The following is a 19,029-nucleotide window of genomic DNA, read 5'->3' on the forward strand; positions in this document are numbered from 1 at the left end:
AGTAGTAGGGAAAATGCTAGAGTCTGTTATAAAGAATGAGATAATAGAACACTTAGAAAATATAAACAGGATTAGATAAAGTCGACATGGATTTGTGAAAGGGAAATCATGTTTGACAAACCTACTGGAGTTTTTTAAGGATGTAACTAACAGAATACATAAGGGAGAACTAGTGGATGTGGTGTATTTGGATTTTCAGAAAGTTTTTGATAAAGTCCCATGTAAGAGATTAGTGTGCAAAATTAAAGCACATGAGATTAGGCGTAATATATTGGCATGAATTAAGAATTGGTTAACAGACAGGAAACAGAGTAGGAATAAATGGGCCTTTTTCAGAGTGGCAGGTGGTGACTCGTGGGGTACCGCAGTGATCAGTGCTTGGGCCCCAGCTATTCATAATATATATCACTGATTTGGATGAGAAAACCAAATGTAATATTTCCAAGTTTGCTGAAGACAAGAAATTTGGTGAGGATGTGAATGGTGAGGATGTTAAGAGGCTTGTTGGAGGTTTAAACAGATTGAGTGGGCAAATACATGACAAATGCAGTATAATGTGGATCAGTGTGAAGTTATCCACTTCAGTAGGAAAAACAGAATGGCAGAATATTATTTAAATAGTGATAGATTGGGAAATGTTGATGTAAAAGAGATCTGGATGCCCTTGTATGCCAATCAGTGAAAGCAAGCATGCAAGTGCAGCAAACAGTTAAGAAGACAAATGGTATGTTGGCCTTCATTGCGAGAGGATTTGCGTATAGCAGCAAGGGTGTTTTACTGCAGGGGAGGTAGTGGCGTAGTGGTATTGTCACTGGACTAGTAATCCAGTAAACCCAGGCTTGAATCCCACCACAGCAGATGATGGAATTTGAATTCAATAAAAATCTGGAATTAAAAGTCTAAGGATGACCATGAAACCATTGTTGATTGTCGTAAAAACTCATCTGGTTCACTAATGCCCCTTTAGAAGGAAATCTACTGTCCTTATCTGGATTCCAGACCCACCACAATGCAGTTGACTCTTGAATGCCCCCTGAACAAGGGAAATTGGGGATGGGCAATAAATGCTGGCCTGGCCGGTGACGCCCACATCCCATGAGAAGCTTGGTGAGACCACAACTGAAGTAATGTTGGCAGTTCCTAACCTGAGAATGGATATACTTGCCATATATTTGTAGCCAAGGTTCACCAGGCTGACTCCTGGGATGGTAGGATTATTGCGTGAGGAGAGATTGAGGAGACAATGGAGTTTAGGAGAATTAGAGGAGATCTCACTGAAACATATAAAATTCTGACAGGGATAGCAGATTGGACGCATGGATGATATTTCCTTTGGGGGTTCACTGTCTCAGGATACAGGGTAGATCTTTTAGGACTGAGATGAGGAGAAACTTCTTCACTATGGAATTCTCTACCACAGAAGACTATGGAGGCCTTGTCACTGAATATATTCAAGAAGGAAATCGATAGATTTCTGGACTCTACAGGCATCAAGGGGTATGGGGAGAGTGGGGGAGTACGGCTTTGAGATAGAGGATCAGCCATGATCATATTGAATGGCGGAGCAGACTCAAAGGGCAGAATGTCCTACTTCTGCTCCTATTTTCCATGTTTCTAACTGGATTTGGCTGCAAGTAAAATTTTATTTTGGCCATTGTGCCAACAATGAAGGTAGCATTGCTCTTTGGCAGTGGAGGGAAATGGGTGATAGTATGTTTTTGACTTCAATAAAGATGAAAACTCAGCCATGGTGATGTAAAAAAGGCTGCCAATTTGATATCACCCATTTTATTCGACCATGAAAATCCAGTTTCATCCCTAGTATCTCTTCTGATTTAGAGTTCAGATGACAGGCTCAGCCAGAACTTTGAAGTAGTTTGCTATACCTTGGTGATGACTGTGATAGATTGGCATAAATTGGACAATGGCATGTTTTAGTGGCATTAAAGAAAAATGTTGGGTTTATTTCCCCTCTTTCATATTGACAAACTTCATTGTCCAGCTTGTGTTTCTTTTGCCTTCCTGGATTTTTCAGCTTTGTGCCATTTTCTTTCACACTTGTCTTTCTCCTTCACCTACATGCATCTTTTACTTTTGCTTCTGTTTATGCCTAAGGGCAGAATTTTACATCCCGCGGGCAAGCACAACCTGACCCGATTGGACGTAAAATAGCGTGCAATGATTTTGGGCGAGTGTCCCGATGTCCTCGCGCACTCACACGATATTTTGGTTGGCGGGTGCATGCGAGAGTTGGCAGCACAACCATGGGCAATGAAGAGGCCATTAAAGTATTAATTAACAGTGATTTTTTTGTTGCCTGTCCAACCTTATGGTTGGCGGGCGGCCGAATTGGCCAGGCGGCCTTTGCATTTTTGAGGAAACCTCATCCACAGGCAGAATGAGATTTCCGACATTAATTTTAAAAAAAACATTTTGACATAATTTTTATTATGTTTATGTTCATGTGAGTGAGTCCTATGTGGGGACATTTTTTTCAGGTTTTCAAAATCTTTATTTTTGATTTCAAAATTCTTCAGCTCCCTGAGGCACCTCTCTGCCTTAAGGTAGCGTTCAATGCATGCTCCCTCGCACAAGCGCAGACTTCAGCGCTCACCCTCCTCCCGCCCCCACGCCAGCAGCACTGAGCCTTTTAGTGCGTGTTTCATGCTAGCTGGTTGTTAATTGGCCAGCCAGCGTGAAATCGCGGGCAGGGGCCGATCACGGGCAGGGACCGTTTCCCAACCGCTCCTGGGCCCACCCATCCGATGATCCGAAAATCCTGCCCTAACTCTTTTTGACCCTATGCACTGCAGTCACTGCCATGCAGTTTTACAGTTATCCCCTATATTTGAAGAATATTAGAAGCTTAATACAAATTCAGCAGTCAGAGGAAATGAAATGTTGAACCTCTTGTAAACTTCAAAAGGAAATACACGTCGAAGTTGCAATTTGTAAAAATTTCTGGGAATACATTTTGATGATAAAAAATGTTTCAAATCATAACAACATATAAATGGGAATAGCAGACACACATACATGGCAATTTCAGCTGCACTGCACAGTCCAGGCTTAACGTACTCTGCAACTTTCATGAGGTCATTAATTTAGTGTCGTGTAATTTTAGAAGTGAGCAAATTGCCAGAGTCGCCTTGCAAAAACAATGCTGGATGTTTCTCTGGCCAAACTTATGTGATCTCAGTGTACTGTCAAATAGCCAAATTGTGATATTTTAAATATGTTGTTGCAACAAGAGATTTTTCCACCTAGAGCAATGTCACATTTCAGGATTTTTTGGGCATTTTTGTCTTTATTATCTTAACTATGAGTTATTTTAAAACTTACTTTGTCTTATAGCTTTCTTCAAAGGGCTTAGTTTCTCAGGAAAGCCTCGTGCTGGGTTGGGAATCTGAATTCAGATGAAAAGTATTTAATAAGCTATTTGGAAGTTATTTTTCCCAGAGTCCTAACCATAAGCAACTTGATGTCTCCATAAGTGATAAATAGTTTACACCCTTCTATTTGTTGGAAAGCAAAATTGGAATGAGATGAATTAGAAAACACATTTACCCTCCTCTTCAGGATAGAACACCCTACTTTTGCTCTGCTTCAATTATGTCAGCATCACAGACTAATATCCACATTCTGCCACCATTTATATTGTAGCGCTAGCTAAACCAGGCATGACCTGCTGAGGTGGTCATCCTGATAATGAAACCCTACTTCAAAATGTACTTATAAAATATACTCAACCTGAGATTGAAAGATAATTGAATTGCCTGGAAAATAGCACAATCTTAAACACCATAAAAAGGCAGTCTATGCTTATTTGGAAATAGGACTGCAAAACTAATCAGGCAGCAAAATCCACTGTGTTTGTAGAAAGCAGAGGATTTATTCTATTTAAGTTAAATAAGACAATCCATTAAAGTGCATGTTACCTTAAAGCGGGATAGTGTTGCACATTCTTTATTTGTATAATTTCCACAAGCATATGTTCTACCAGTTGAATTATTCTGTGAATTAAAGCAGTTTATGACTCAAACCAAATGTCACCTCATCAAGTGTTAACTTGATCTGCCATCGGAAATACTGAAGAAATATGTCTGCAAGTCATGAATATCCCTCCAGATTTTAAGCAGGTTCTTCTGTTACTCTCCCAGGCCTTGTAATAAGCAGTTATAAGGCAATGCGAGTCAACACCCATTAAAGTAACATGCTCAGACCCATTACAGGACCGACTGACCACTGAACCCAAGAGTTACCTTAAACAGCTATATATTTATAACAATGATTATTAATGAATTTAGCCATGGATATTCAACAAGTAACACTCTTTAGTTTATAATAACACAGATTGATCTTTTTATTGCTATTCAATTGTAAAATGTTATTTGTTTTAAGCTTCTAGTAACAGCTAATTGTGCCCTTCTATTTGGTTTGCATTGTCAATGTGCTTTATTGCAGGTCAGTTGCTAATCTTAATCCTTGGATATAACTCTCTCCCATTTTTGCTTTTCACTATAACTTCTGCATATCAGATCATTCAACTGATTAGCTGAATTCCAGATATAGGGCAAGGAAAGAAGTTGAAATTAAGCACTTCCTTCATATTCATGTTTGAGTGCAATTGCCTTTTTGAGATAGTGGCTAAAATATTTCACTTTGTATTCTTCTCCACTCTGGCTTTGTCACCTCATTGTGCTTCTGTTCTTTTTTTTAAGAATTTACATGTTGCTTTATTCCATTTTTGGTTTTATTTCTGTCACTGTCTTCCAGACTGCTTTTGGATAGATGGCCCATTTGGACAAGTATGGATTAACAAAGGAGAGTCAGCATAGATTCCATAAGGGCAGATAAAAATGACTAAAGGATAGAAAACAGTTGTGAATGACTGCTTTTGAACTGGAAGGAAGTATATACTCTGCTATTCCCAAGATTCAATATGTAAACCATCACTGTTTTTCAATTACATCAGTGACTTGGATTTGGGGCTATGGGGTAAATTTCAACTTGGAAATACAGTAAACAGTGAAAAAGACAATAATAGACTTCAAAAGGACATAGGCTGGTGGAATGGGTAGACACATAGTGGATGAAATTCAATGCAGAAATGTGTGGAGTGACACATTTTGTTAGGAAGAATTAGGGCGAATAATACATGCTAAATGTTACAATTTTAAAGGTGGTGCAAGGACAGAGAGACCTGAGGATGTTTGTGTCCAAATCTTTGAAGGTGGCAGTACAGGTTAACAAAGCAGTTGATAAATCATATGGGACCCTTGGAGTTGTAAATAGAAGCATAGAGTACAAAATCCAGGAAGTTATGCTAAACCAATCGAAAACATTAATTTGACCCTAGCTGGAGTATAGTATCCAATTCTGGACACCACACTTCAGGAAGGATGTGAAAGCATTGGAAAGGGAACAGAAGAGATTTATTAGCTTGGATCCAAGGATGAGGGATTACAGTTCAGTAAATGGACTGGATAAATTGGGGTAGCTCTTGAGCAGAGAAGTCTAAGTTAGAGGTATTTGAAATTATGAAGCATTTTGATGGACTAAATAATGTGAAACTTTAAGGGTCGATAACCAGTGGGCAGATTTAAGTTGATTGGCAAAAGAACTATCGACAATTTGAAGAAAAACATTTTTACAGAACAAGTGGTTTGGATTTGGAATGAAGTACCTGATAGGATAATGGATGCAAATTCAATAGTGGCCTTAAGAAGAGAATTCGGTGAATACTTGAAGGAGAAAACATTGCATATGGGGAAAGAGCTGAGGTATGGTACTAACAGAATTGCTCTTCGAAAGAACTGGCACAGACTCGATGGGCTGAATGACCACCTTCTGTGCTGTCCTGTTCTTTAATTCTAAACGGGAAATATACTTTCATGTGTTTTCAAAGATTTTTGGATAATGATGCCAGCGTACATTTTACTAAATTTGACCTCATTACCTCCCAGAAGGGCTGTCCCAGAATGTCTGTGGAGTAATGTTATATACTTCAAGTTTAGTTCACCATTGTCATGTGGATTCCATTTGAATTATTATTTTTGTCTCAAATGTGAAATTCTTCTAATGATATAGAATCGTGCTTCAATTCCTGATTGTCCTTTTCTAAATTATAATCCAACTTTTATCCAACTTGGAAATCATAGCATAGAACAGTTTTTTTGTTTGACTGTGCATGCACTGCAACAAAAGGGGCCAATTTGTACTTGGCCTGCTGGAAACTTCTGGTTGCTGTGCGGTCATACAGCTCAGAGAGCGCATTGACTGTGACCATATTATAGTTTGAAACCAAAAGCCTCCTTTGCAGAGTATCACTTGCAATGGCTTCTCCTCCCCTTCCTGCACCTTTGCTTCTCATGTTCCTGAAGCATCCATCCTTGCCCTCCTCCTATTTCTCACCTACCCCCTCTCCCTCAGTGACATAATCCAAAAGCATAGCATTAGTTTTCACATGTACACTAATGACAACCAGCTCTACCTCTTATCATCTCTCTTTCCTCCTCCATGTTGCTAAATTATCAGACTGCTTATCCAACATTCAGTACTGGATGAGCAGAAACTTCCACCAATTAAATATTGGAAAAGCCGCACATTGCCTTCGGTCCCTACTCTAAACTTCCGTCCCTAGCTAATGAATTCATGTGACGTGAATTGGTGCACTGTCTCCAGGTTGTATGGACCACAATTCTGCTGCTGACTTCCTTGGCCACTTTCATCCATGCCTGCTTGTTTGGAGAGGTTGTCCCTTCCTCCTGACCTTGGGAGAGCTCACCTCACTGCAGCCTCTCTGATCCTGCAGCTGGATCTCCAGATAAGAGTGTGAGAGGCCTGGGCACAACCTTGTCAGTTCTACTCCACTGCAACCACAAAAATTGAAGTATGGGTCAACCCTTGTAACCCGTATCATAATCCCTTTCAGTGGAAATCCTCCCTTTGACAGAACGGCTGTGTCAGCCCAGCCACCTTCCCTAGCTGGTCGGACAACTCAGACGCGTGATGATAATGCAGTGGCTCTGGGAAAAATAACCATTGGCTAATGCGCCCATTAGGAAATCAACTTCCTAATCCAAAAATGGTCCTGCAGTTGCGGCAGGGACTAAGTATACAGGATTCTGCCCAATATCCTTGTAATTATTTAAGAAACAATTGTGCAAATAGGGGAACTTTAGGGTCTTTCTGGGCAGATCAACAAAAATGGGCCAAATGGCCTTCCTCATTCATAATAATCTTGGTGGGGAACTTGCAGGTGACAGTGTGCAAATGCATCTGTTGCCTTTGTTCTTCTAGGTGGTAGAGGTTGCAGATTGGAAGCTACTGTTGAAGCTGCTGAGTTGCTACAGAGCATCTTGTAGATGGTGCACACTGACATTACTGTGCGTTGGTGGTGGAGGGGCTAAACCTTTAAGGTGGTGAATGGGATGCCGATCAAATGGGCTGCTTTGTCCTGGATGTATTGAGCTCCTTAAGTGCTGTTGGAGCCACATTCATCCAGGCAAGTGGAGAGTATTCCATCACATTCCTGACTTGTGCCTTGTAGATGGTGGACAAGCTTTGGGGAGTCAGGAGGTGAATTCCTTGCCATAAAATTCCCAGCTTCTGACCTGCTTTTGTAGCCAAAGTAGTTATATGGCTAGTCCAGTTAGGTTTCTGGTCAGTGGTAACTCACAGGATTGACTGTGGGGGATTCAGATACCATAATGCTGTTGAATTTAAAGGTGTTATGGTACGGCGGATGGTAAATGCCAAGCTGCTCAAATCCCAGAGGGAAACTTGAAACAGCTGCCAAAATGGATTTTGTAATTTGTATAGTAGGAGGAGCTGTTCTGAAATCAGGAAATGATTTCGCCGACTACTTGTGCTGATTTTATAGTAAAGTAAACATTTATTAAAAGAAAACACAATTACACTTAAACACAAGAATGGCTTGTAAGTAAGCAGGACTTCCTAAAACAATTCAACAAATCTTAACTACCCTCAGAGCTAATCTTTCCCTTTTCTGTTCAGCAGCTGTCCTTATAGATTTTAAAATCTATAGAATTACAGTAATTTTTACCATACTGTGCCCATTTCCCTGGAGGGGGGTGGGGGGGTCCTCTGAGGCTGATAGCAACTGAGCCTTCAGGTCGGGCCTTGTTCACACTGTCTTCTTGAAGTTCTACCCAGCTATACTGCTGTCTTCTGGGAGATTTAAGCAGCTACCCCTTCACATAGGCTTCAGTATTTCCTTAAATGCATTCCTTCTCTTTGATCTTGATATTGTTTCAACCAGCCTCTTAAATGCTTTCTTCCAAGAATTGATTAAATTATTCTTTACTTTAGCTCTTAGACTTGTAAAAACAAACTTACCCTATCTTTATCTCACTTCCTTACAACTTTTTACAACCTGCATATATCCTCCTTTGAACTAACACAATTTAAACTATGAGATAAAAGCAAAATACTGCGGATGCTGGAAATCTGAAATAGAAACAGAAATTGCTGGAAAAACTCAGCAGGTCTGACAGCATCTGAGGAGAGAGATACAGAGTTACCATTTCAAGTCCGTACGACTCTCCTTCAGAGCTAAAGAGAAGTAGAAATGTGATGAAATTTAGACCGTTTAAGGGCGGGTGGAACAGGTGAAGCTGGATAGAAGGTCAGCAATAGGTGGGGGCTAAGGAGAGATCTTCTTTTGCCATTACCACTACCATTAACACTCTCTTTGTCTTGTGTCCATGCCATCTTTGTCAATCTGTCCTTAGCCCTCACCTATCACTGACCTATCCAGATTCTTGATTGACATGGAAGTCAAAAGGTATAGAGAGTGGACAGGAAAGTAGAGTTGAGGCCACAATCAGATCAGTCATGATCTTATCAAATAGTAGAGCAGGCTCAAAGGGCCGAATGGCCTACTCCTGCTTCTAATTCGTATGTTCATATATGTGCCACCATTGATGAATGGATGTGGCAGGACTGCAGAGCTTTTATCTGTAGGTTTTAGGATCACTTAGGTCTGTGTATCGCTTGCTGCATCTACTGTTTGGCATGCATGTAGTCCTGTGTTGTAGCTTCACCAGGTTGGCACTTCATTTTTACATATGCCTGGTGCTTTTCTGGCATGCTGGCATCCTCCCTATTGAACCAGAGTTAATCCCCTCACTTGATGGTAATAGCAGGGTGAGACATATACTGGGCCATGAAATTATAAATTGTGGTGAAATACAATTCTGCTGCTGCTGATGGCCCACAGCACCATATGGATGCCCAGTTGTGAGCAGCTAGATCTGTTCTGAATCTATCCCATTTAGCACAGTGGTAGTGCCACACAGCATGATGGAGGCTGTCCTCAGTGACAGGACTTTGTCTCCACAAGGACTGTGTGGTGGTCACTTCTAACAATTCTGTCATAGACAGATGCCTCTGCGACAGAGATTGGTGATGGTGGGGTCAAGTAGGTTTTTCCGTCAGGTAGCCCAGGTAGTCCATCCAGTTTAATTTCTTTTGACTTTTCTGTAGCGGTTCTATACAACTGAGTGGCTTGCCAGGCCATTTCAGAGGGCAGTTAAGAGTCAAACATATTGTGAGGGTCTGGAATCATATGTAAGCCAGACCAGGTAAAGACAACAGATTCCCTTCTCTAAAGGGCATAATTAACTTGATGGGTTTTTGTGACAATTCAACTAGCTTTTAATGCCCAACTTATTAATTAACTGAATTTAAATTCTGCATGCTGCTGTGGTGGTGTTTGAACCTGTTTCCTTGGAGCATTAGCCTATGCATCTGGAGTTACTTATCCAGTAACAGTACCACTATACCTCCATCCTTGGATCGTATCATGGGGCAGGATTTTCCCCCCGTCGGGGGCGAAGTTGAGGGGTGGGCGTGCATTGACGTGCTTCTGATCGGCGTCCCCGATCGGGAACACGGCACCATTTTACGTGGGTGAGCCGATTAAGGCCCACCCAGTGTGGCATCCGCACAGAAGTGCTGTGCGCTCCCTGTGCAGGGGGGGGGGGGGGAGTCCCAAAATTGAGAGTGCGCTCTTTCGTGCATGCGTACGAATGAGCGCACTCATCTCCCTGAGGCTAAGTGCTGCCTCAGGGAGATCGGCTCTAAGTGTAAAAAAACTAAAAATAGAATAATAAAATTTCCCTAACATGTCCCCTTATGTGACACTGTCACATGAGTTGGGACATGTCCATAATTTTTACTAAAACTTTATTAAAATTTTTGAAAACCTACATGAAACCTCATCCCACCCGTGGATGAGGTTTCATGCTTTTTCTAATTCCTGCCGGGGCTCCTGACCTGCCCGCCAACCTTAAGGTTAGACGGGCAGGTCCACTAGTTAGTTCATTGACTCTGCCAATGGCCTCAATTGGCCATTGACAAGTCGGTGGGCGCGCAGCTGATTTTGTTGCACCCCCACCTACCGGAAAATTTAAATGGGGCGTGGTGACGTCGGGAATTCCGCCTGACATCACTGTGCGTCATTTTATGTGTCGGTGAGTGGGCCCCGCCCCCTGCTTGCCATATAAAACAAAAACAGAATTACCTGGAAAAACTCAGCAGGTCTGGCAGCATCGGCGGAGAAGAAAAGAGTTTCGAGTCCTCATGACCCTTCAACAGAACTAAGTGAATCCAAGGAAGGGGTGAAATATAAGCTGGTTTAAGGTGTGTGTGTTGGGAGGGGAAGAGAGGTGGAGGGGTGGGGGTGTTGTTGTAGGGACAAGCAAGCAGTGATAGAAGCAGATCGTCAAAAGATGTCACAGACAACAGAACAAAAGAACACATAGGTGTTGAAGTTGGTGATATATATCTAAGCGAATGTGCTAATTAAGAATGGATGGTTGGGGAATTAAGGTATAGCTCTAGTGGGGGTGGGGGGAGCATAAAAGATTTAAAAATAATGGAAATAGGTGGGAAAAGAAAAATTGATATAATTTATTGGAAAAAACAAAAGGAAGGGGGAAGAAACAGAAAGGCGGTGGGGATGGAGGAGGGAGTTCAGGACCTAAAGTTGTTGAATTCAATATTCAGTCTGGAAGGCTGTAAAGTGCCTAGTCAGAAGATGAGGTGTTGTTCCTCCAGTTTGCTTTGGGCCTCACTGGAACAATGCAGCAAGCCAAGGACAGACATGTGGGCAAGAGAGCAGGGTGGAGTGTTAAAATGGCAAGCGACAGGGAGGTTTGGGTCATTCTTGCGGACAGACCGCAGGTGTTCTGTAAAGTAGTCGCCCAGTTTACGTTTGGTCTCTCCAATGTAGAGGAGACCACATTGGGAGCAACGAATACAGTAGACTAAGTTGGGGGAAATGCGAGTGAACTAAACAACTAAATATAAAGTGGCTTAACCAGCAATCTTTAAAGGGAGGAAAATATTCACTCGGGGCAGGATTTTTCTGTCAGTGTGCAGCGGCAGGCCCGATATGCTGACGCATAAAATGATGCGCAATGACGTCGTGTGTACGACCTGACGTTATCGCGCAGTCCCGCGATATTTCGTTATATGTAAACAGCCTATTAAGGCCGTTAAGGAAGTAATTGATGTAATTGTTAACACTGCCCGTCCAACCTTAAGGTTGATGGGCCGATGGAAATGCCAAGCAGCCTTCACATTTTTCAGGAAACCTCATCCATGAGCAGGATGAGATTTCCTAAAGCTTTTATTACGTAAACATAAGAACATAAGAACTAGGAGCAAGATTAGGCAATTCAGCCCCTCGAGCCTGCCCCACCATTCAACACGATCACTGCTGATCTCATTTCAGCCTCAATACTAATTTCCCATCCTCTCCCCATAACCTTTCAACCCGTCACTAATTAAAAATGTGTCTATCTCCTCCTTAAATTTATTCAGCATCCCTGCATCCACTGCACTCTGAGGTAGTGAATTCCACAGTTTCACAACCCTCTGAGAAAAGTAATTCCTCCTCATCTCTGATTTAAATTTACCACCCTTTAGCCTAAAACTATGGCCTCTCGTTCTAGAATGTCCCACAAGGAGAAACATCTGCTCTACGTCTACTTTGTCTATCCCCTTTAGCATCTTATATACCTCAGTTAGATCTCCTCTTACCCTTCTGAACTCTAGTGAGTATAGGCCTAAACTGTTCAATCTCTCCTTATAAGACAAGCCCCGCATCTCTGGAATCAATCTAGTGAACCTACTCTGAACAGCCTTCAATGCAACTACATCCTTCCTCAAGTAAGGGGACCAAAACTATGCACAGTACGCCAGGTGTAGTCTCACCAATCCCTTGTACAGTTGCAACAACACTCCCCTATTTGTATACTCTGTTCCTTTAGCAATGAATGCCAAAATTCCATTTGTCTTTCTTATTGCCTGCTGTACCTGCATACTAGATTTCAGCAATTCATGCACGAGGACACCTAGATCCCTCTGCACTGAAGCATTCTGAAGTTTCTCTCCATTTAAATAATGAGTCGCCTTTTTATTCTTCTGACCAAAATGGATAACCTCACGTTTATCCACGTTAAACTCCATCTGCCAAATTTTGGCCCATTCATCTAACCTGTCCATATCCATTTGTAAACTTCTTATTTCTTCATTGCAACTTACTTTCCCACCTATTTTGGTGTCATCTGCAAATTTAGCTAAAGTACCTTCTATCTCTGAATCCAAGTTATTAATATAGATTGTAAATAGTAGGGGCCCAAGCACTGAACCCTGTGGCATCCCACTAGTTACAGCCTGCCATCCAGAAAAAGACCCATTTATCCTGACTCTCTGCTTTCTGTTGGTTAGCCAATCCTCTGTCCAAGCTAATATATTACCCCTAACTCCATGTGATCTTATCTTGTGTATTAATCTTTTGTATGGCACCTAATCAAAGGCCTTCTGGAAGTCCAGATATACTACATCTGCAGGATCCCCATTATCCACTTTGCATGTCACATCTTCAAAGAATTCTAGCAAATTAGTCAAACGTGATTTACTCTTCATAAAACCATGCTGACTCTGATGGATTGCATTTTGACTTTTCAAATGCCCCATTACTACTTCCTTAATAATGGATTCCAACAATTTCCCAACGACAGACGTTAAATTAACTGTTTAACGTTTAATTATTAAATTTTTACTGTTTAATTATCAAATAAATAAAATTTCTTAAATATTAAAACATGTCCCATCTCATGTGACATAGGGGGCATGTTCAAATAAATTTTTTAACCATTTATTTAATTATTTCAACATTGATTCAATCTCCCTGAGACAGCTCCGTGCCTCAGGGAGATTGAAGTGCTCTTTTGCATGCATGCGCGAAAGAATGCTGGCCCAAACTCTCCCTCCTCCCCCTGCCTGCACAGCTAGCACTGAGCGCAATGGCTCACGTATTACCCTGGGCAGGCCCCCGCCTGCTCCTGCCGAGCCCGCCCGCCACCTGAAAAATTCAGGCCTAGTTTAAAGGTTGGAAAACATTCACTAGGCTTTTAACTGATCCTTGTGGGACTAGGACAAACAAGACGAGGAAAAACGAGAATGAATTGCCTACCCCTTCAAAAAACATTATGGCTTCTACCTGGCCTTCTGTGTTTCTGTTGGCAGGTCTTAGCAGATGAATGGCAGATTTCTGCTCTCACCCCCATCCCCGCCCCCAAATTCAGCAAGTTGCCTGTCAATGCCTCTCTAGAACTCACAGCTTAACAAGTTTTTGTAATGAGGTCCGGTCACCAAAATCAGTTAGGCTTTCCACAGGCAACATTAGGTACCAGCAATCTTTTCTCCGCCACCACCCTGATGTCTGCCTCAATTGAAAATCACCATCTAAATATCCGTCTTTTGGCTTTTCTCTGCTTTCCTTCCAATATTTGAATGTCATCTTTGTCCCTTAGTGACCAGACATGGATATTGTAGTCAAGGTGTGCTCTGAGAAAAACGCTATACAGCTTAAGCATAATCCCCTCTGACTTATTCTCCTGTTTTGATGTTAGGCCAGTATTATTCTGGCTTTGTTGCTGTGGTTCTGCATTAATTAGAAATGTTGAACATCGAATCCACTAAGACACCTAACTCATTTCAACATCAGACTTGCCTTTTCCAACAACATACATGGAATATGTGCATTGTGTATTTTTTTCTGTCCTATGTACTGTGCTTTACACTTGCTTGCATGGAATTTCATATTGTTCTATGCATTTACATATTTTGTCTTGCTTATTTCATTATTTCTGAGTTCAGTGTTGCAGTTATATTGTTTATTCTGCAGATGTGGATGAATGCAGTGAGGAGGCCAAGTGCTCAGGGGGCCAATGTATAAATACAGATGGATCCTACATGTGTAGATGTGAAACAGGTTTCACACATTTACCTGAAGCAGAACAATGTATAGGTAAGAATCAATTAAAAAATATTAGCAATTTTATTTGTGACTTTAGTACTTTAACAATGAAGGACCTATGTTATGTCTTGTACAATAATGATTGTTTTACACGAGCTATATTATTATAGTTGCACATACGTTCGTACACACATTTCAAACAATTGCAAGCACATTTTAGAAAAATTACAAGAAAATGACTAAAAATATCCTTTTGTTAACTCTTGTGTGTTTGAAGTGTTGCCAACAATATTTTGTCACAGGCTGTTTCAGCAGTAGCTTTCCATACCCACCAACTTTGCAATCAGAAATGCCCATCATAGGCAAACAGGGATCAGACCTTGTGTTATTGATCACCATCCTTATCTCCTGAGCATTATACCCCTGAAACTAGCAAAAATGGGATATCACTGACATTAACTCTGTACAAATTCTGTACAAATTCTTGCAATGGTGATCAACACCTCTCCTGATCCCAGCCACATTTCCACCTATCTCCTACCACACAGCAGCATATGAGCAACTTGCTATGAGAAATATGACTAGAGACTGCTAGCATTTTAGAATGCCTAACAAAAAGAAGTATACCTCATACATACTTGTAAGGATTTGAAATGTTCCTGTTCTCCATAATTGGTTATTTTGCATTTAAGCCTGTAAAAGATTGTTCAGATTTCCTATATTTTCAATGAAAATCAAATATTGATGTGCTTTAAAGTACCTAGAGGAGAATTGTTGCATAAATTCTAAAGGTTACATTAGTCAATCATTCTCCTAAAATCAAATTATTGTTCATTCATGACTTTTACTGCACCCGTTTTATTATTTGAAATTTGATATAAAGGCAAGTCATTTTAAAATGTATAAGTTTATTAAGCAACATATTTCTGTTGCTAATTATCACCAACTCTTTTGGATTTGCTTGTATCTACTTAGATATTGATGAATGCAGTTTATATGGCAGCTCTGTTTGTGGGACCTGGAAGTGTGAGAATACAGTTGGCTCTTATCAGTGCATTGTAGGATGCCAGCCTGGTTTCCAACGTACAGCTATTGGAGAATGCATTGGTGAGTATGCTTAAGGATTAAGATCTGCATGCTGGATTTAGAATAATTTTATTAAGTATTTCATGTTTTGTTAATTCTAGAATTTTTAAACAACTTGGTTTTAATGTAAATAAAAACAAAAAAACTGCGGATGCTGGAAATCCAAAACAAAAACAGAATTACCTGGAAAAACTCAGCAGGTCTGGCAGAAGGGTCATGAGGACTCGAAACGTCAACTCTTTTCTTCTCCGCCGATGCTGCCAGACCTGCTGAGTTTTTCCAGGTAATTCTGTTTTTGTTTTGGTTTTAATATAGCTCACTTCCCTTTGAATTAAAAGCATTTAGCTAACATAAATTGTAAGTTTCCCTTCAGAACATACTTTTCCAACATAATTTTGTTTTTCTCAGTTGAGGTTGATTCAGTTGAAAAGTACCTTTCATTCTTGCAAAAAGATCCTTGGCTTTCCATGACCATAGGCCAATTTTAAACTTTTTGAGAAAATGATCAAAACAAAATCAAGAGGTAACTTGTACAATTTTATACTCCTAGCAATAGAAGCATACTTTAGGAATTAGGGCTCTCTCAAGAATGCACTCATTGATCACATTGAGGCATTCAATATTGCAAAAATAGTCTACTTTTCTCTTTATTCTCCATTGTTGGGCCTCACTGGCAAGACTGGGATTTATTCCCCACCCTATTTGCCTTTAATTGACTGACTTAATGGGACAAATTAGAGGTAAGTTAAGAGTCAGCCATGTTGGAGTGGTACTGAAGTGACATATATGCCAGACCAGGTAAGAGGAATAGGTTTCCTTCACAGAATCACACAGTGCAGAAGAAGCTCTTCGGCCCATCGGGTCTGCACCAACACGTGAGAAACACTTGACCTACATACCTAATCCCATTTACCAGCACTTGGCCCAGAACCTTGAATGTTATGACGTGCCAAGTGCTCATCCAGGTACTTTTTAACGGTTGTGAGGTAACCCGTCTCCACCACCCTCCCAGGAAATGCATTCCAGACCTTTGGGTAAAAAAGTATTTCCTCACATCCCCCCTAAACCTCCTGCCCCTCACCTTGAACTTATGTGCCCTCGTGACTGACACTTCAACTAAGGGGAACAGCTATTCCCTATTCACCCTGTCCATGCCCCTCATAATCTTGTACACCTTGATCAGGTTGCCCCTCAGTCTTCTCTGCTCCAACGAAAACAACCCAAGTCTATCCAAGCTCTCTTCATAACTTGAATGTTTCATCCCAGGCAACATCCTGGTGAATCTCCTCTACACCCCCTCCAGTGCAATCACATTCTTCCTATAATGTGGCGACCAGAACAGCACACAGTACTCCAGCTGTGGCCTCACCAAGGTTCTATACAACTCCAACATGACCTCCTTACTTTTGTAATCTATGCCTCGATTGATAAAGGCAAGTATCCCATATGCCTTTTTCACCATACCACTCCGTCCTTCCGCCTTCAGAGATCTATGGACACACACGCCAAGGTCCCTTTGTTCCTCAGAACTTCCTAGTGCCATGCCATTCATTGAATACTTCCTTGTCAAATTACTCCTTCCAAAGTGTATCACCTCACACTTTTCAGGGTTAAATTCCATCTGCCACTTATCTGCCCATTTGACCATCCCATCTATATCTTCCTGTAGCCCAAGCCACTCAACCTCACTATTAACCACCCAGCCAATCTTTGTGTCATCCGCAAACTTACTAATCCTACCCCCCCACATAGTCACCTATGTCGTTTATATAAAAACATAGGCCTGAATTTTCCCATTGGTGATTTGGGGTGGGGCCGCTCGCCGACGGGAAAATGACGCGGGATGACGTCGGAAGGAACCCCCGACATCATCCCGGTCCCTTTAAATTTTTTGGAAGGCAGGCGGACAGCGAAATCAGCTGTTCACCCGCCAACCTGTTAATGGCTAATTGAGGCCATTGACAGAGTAATTAAGACAATTAAAGACCTGCCCGTCCAACCTTAAGGCTGGTGGGCAGGTCAGGAGCCCCAGCAGGCTTCTGATAATACATGAAACCTCATCCACTGGCAGGATGAGATTTCATGTCCGTTTTTAAAAAGTTTAATACATTTTATTTGATATTTATTAACATGTCCCATCTCGTGTGACATTGTCACATGAGGGGGACATGTTAATAATTTTTTAATTTTTCTATTAAAGTTTTCTGGACTGTCAGTAATCTCCCTGAGACAGTACTTTGTCTCAGGGAGCAGTCTGCTCTTTCGCGCACATGCGCTTCCTGTCGGGCAGGCCGCTGGGCGGGCCTTAATTGGCCTGCCCACTCAAAATGGCAGCAGGCCCCGTTTCAGTGGCAGGGGTCGGCTGTCCATCCGCCGCTGAGCCGGTGGGGCCCGTACGCCCACCAAGGGCAAATCAAAGTGCCAATTGAAGTAAACCTACATCATCTGGATTTTCCAGGTGACGGATGGGTCCCCCAGTGTGACTGGAGATCATAGATGGAATAGTGATGGTCTCTTGGCTTTGGGCTATCCCATTGGCCCCCCCCCCCCAAGCTGGGGAGCACACTTACTCTTCTTAATTGGCTACCTCCTTGCACATCTCCTCCAGGGTCCCAGCATGGCCATTTTTGGTTTCCTGTCCTGGAATTCAGCCCAGCATTGGATGGGAACACCAGAATGAAAATTCAGTCCAAAGGCTCTTGCTTGCTTACATTTATATATCACCTTTAACATTGTAAGATAGGTTAGATGGTTGAAGGAGAGGAAAATAAAGGAAATAAGTGAACAGAGCAGGTAAATGGGATTTACTTTCTTTATTCTTTCATGGAATGTGGGCGACACTGGCAAGGCCAGCATTTCTTGCCTATCACTTATCACCCTTGAACTGAGTGGCTTGCTAGGCCATTTCAGAGGGCAGTTAAGAGCCAACCACATTGTTGTGGGTCTGGAGTCACATGTAGACCTGTGGAGACACAGGTAAGGACAGCAGATTTCCTTCCCTAAAGGGCATTAGTGCACCAGATGGTTTTTTACAAGAATCAATGAAAATTTCATGGTCACCATTCCTGAGAATAGCTTTATATTACAGATTTATTAATTGAATTCAAAATCCACCAGCTGCCATGGTGGGATTTGAACCCATGTCCCTAGAACATCCTGGACTTCTGGATTGCTAGTCCAGTGACACAACAACTACACCATCATCCCCTCTGAAGTACTGCTCACACAGAATAAACACTGATTGCAATGTTCATGGCAAATGACCTGTAGCTATGTTGTGCAATGAGGCATTAAGGAGGTGAATTACTCACCATAAAGTTCCCAGCTTCTGACCTTCTCTTGTAGCCAAAGCATTTATATAGCTAGTCCAATGGAGTGTCCAGTTATTAATAACACCAAGGATGCTGAGGGTGGGGAATTCACAATTGTAATGTCGTTAAATGTCATGGGGAGATGGTTAGATTCTCTTGTGTTGGAGGTGGTGATTGTCTGGCACTTATGTCGCACGAACGCTATTTGCCACTTATCATCCCAAGCCTGAATGTTGTCCAGGTCTTGCAGCATATGGATACAGACTGCTTTGATATTGAAAGAATTAAAAATGGTAGTGAACAATGTGCAGTCACCAGTGACCATTCCCACTTCTG

At 41.6% G+C, this 19,029-nt stretch overlaps 1 protein-coding gene across 1 annotated transcript in view; it reads left to right on the plus strand.

Moving 5' to 3' along the window:
• Positions 1-19,029, plus strand: part of LOC121292264 (latent-transforming growth factor beta-binding protein 2-like) — a 658,547-nt gene that overhangs the window by 535,363 nt on the left and 104,155 nt on the right. The window contains exons 27-28 of the mRNA XM_041214068.1: positions 14,225-14,347; positions 15,272-15,403. Of these exons, the coding sequence (XP_041070002.1) occupies positions 14,225-14,347; positions 15,272-15,403 (255 nt within the window). The remainder of the gene's footprint in view (positions 1-14,224; positions 14,348-15,271; positions 15,404-19,029) is intronic.

The sequence above is a fragment of the Carcharodon carcharias genome, chromosome 20 (assembly GCF_017639515.1).
Source record: "Carcharodon carcharias isolate sCarCar2 chromosome 20, sCarCar2.pri, whole genome shotgun sequence".
In the NCBI taxonomy this organism is placed as follows: domain Eukaryota; kingdom Metazoa; phylum Chordata; class Chondrichthyes; order Lamniformes; family Lamnidae; genus Carcharodon; species Carcharodon carcharias.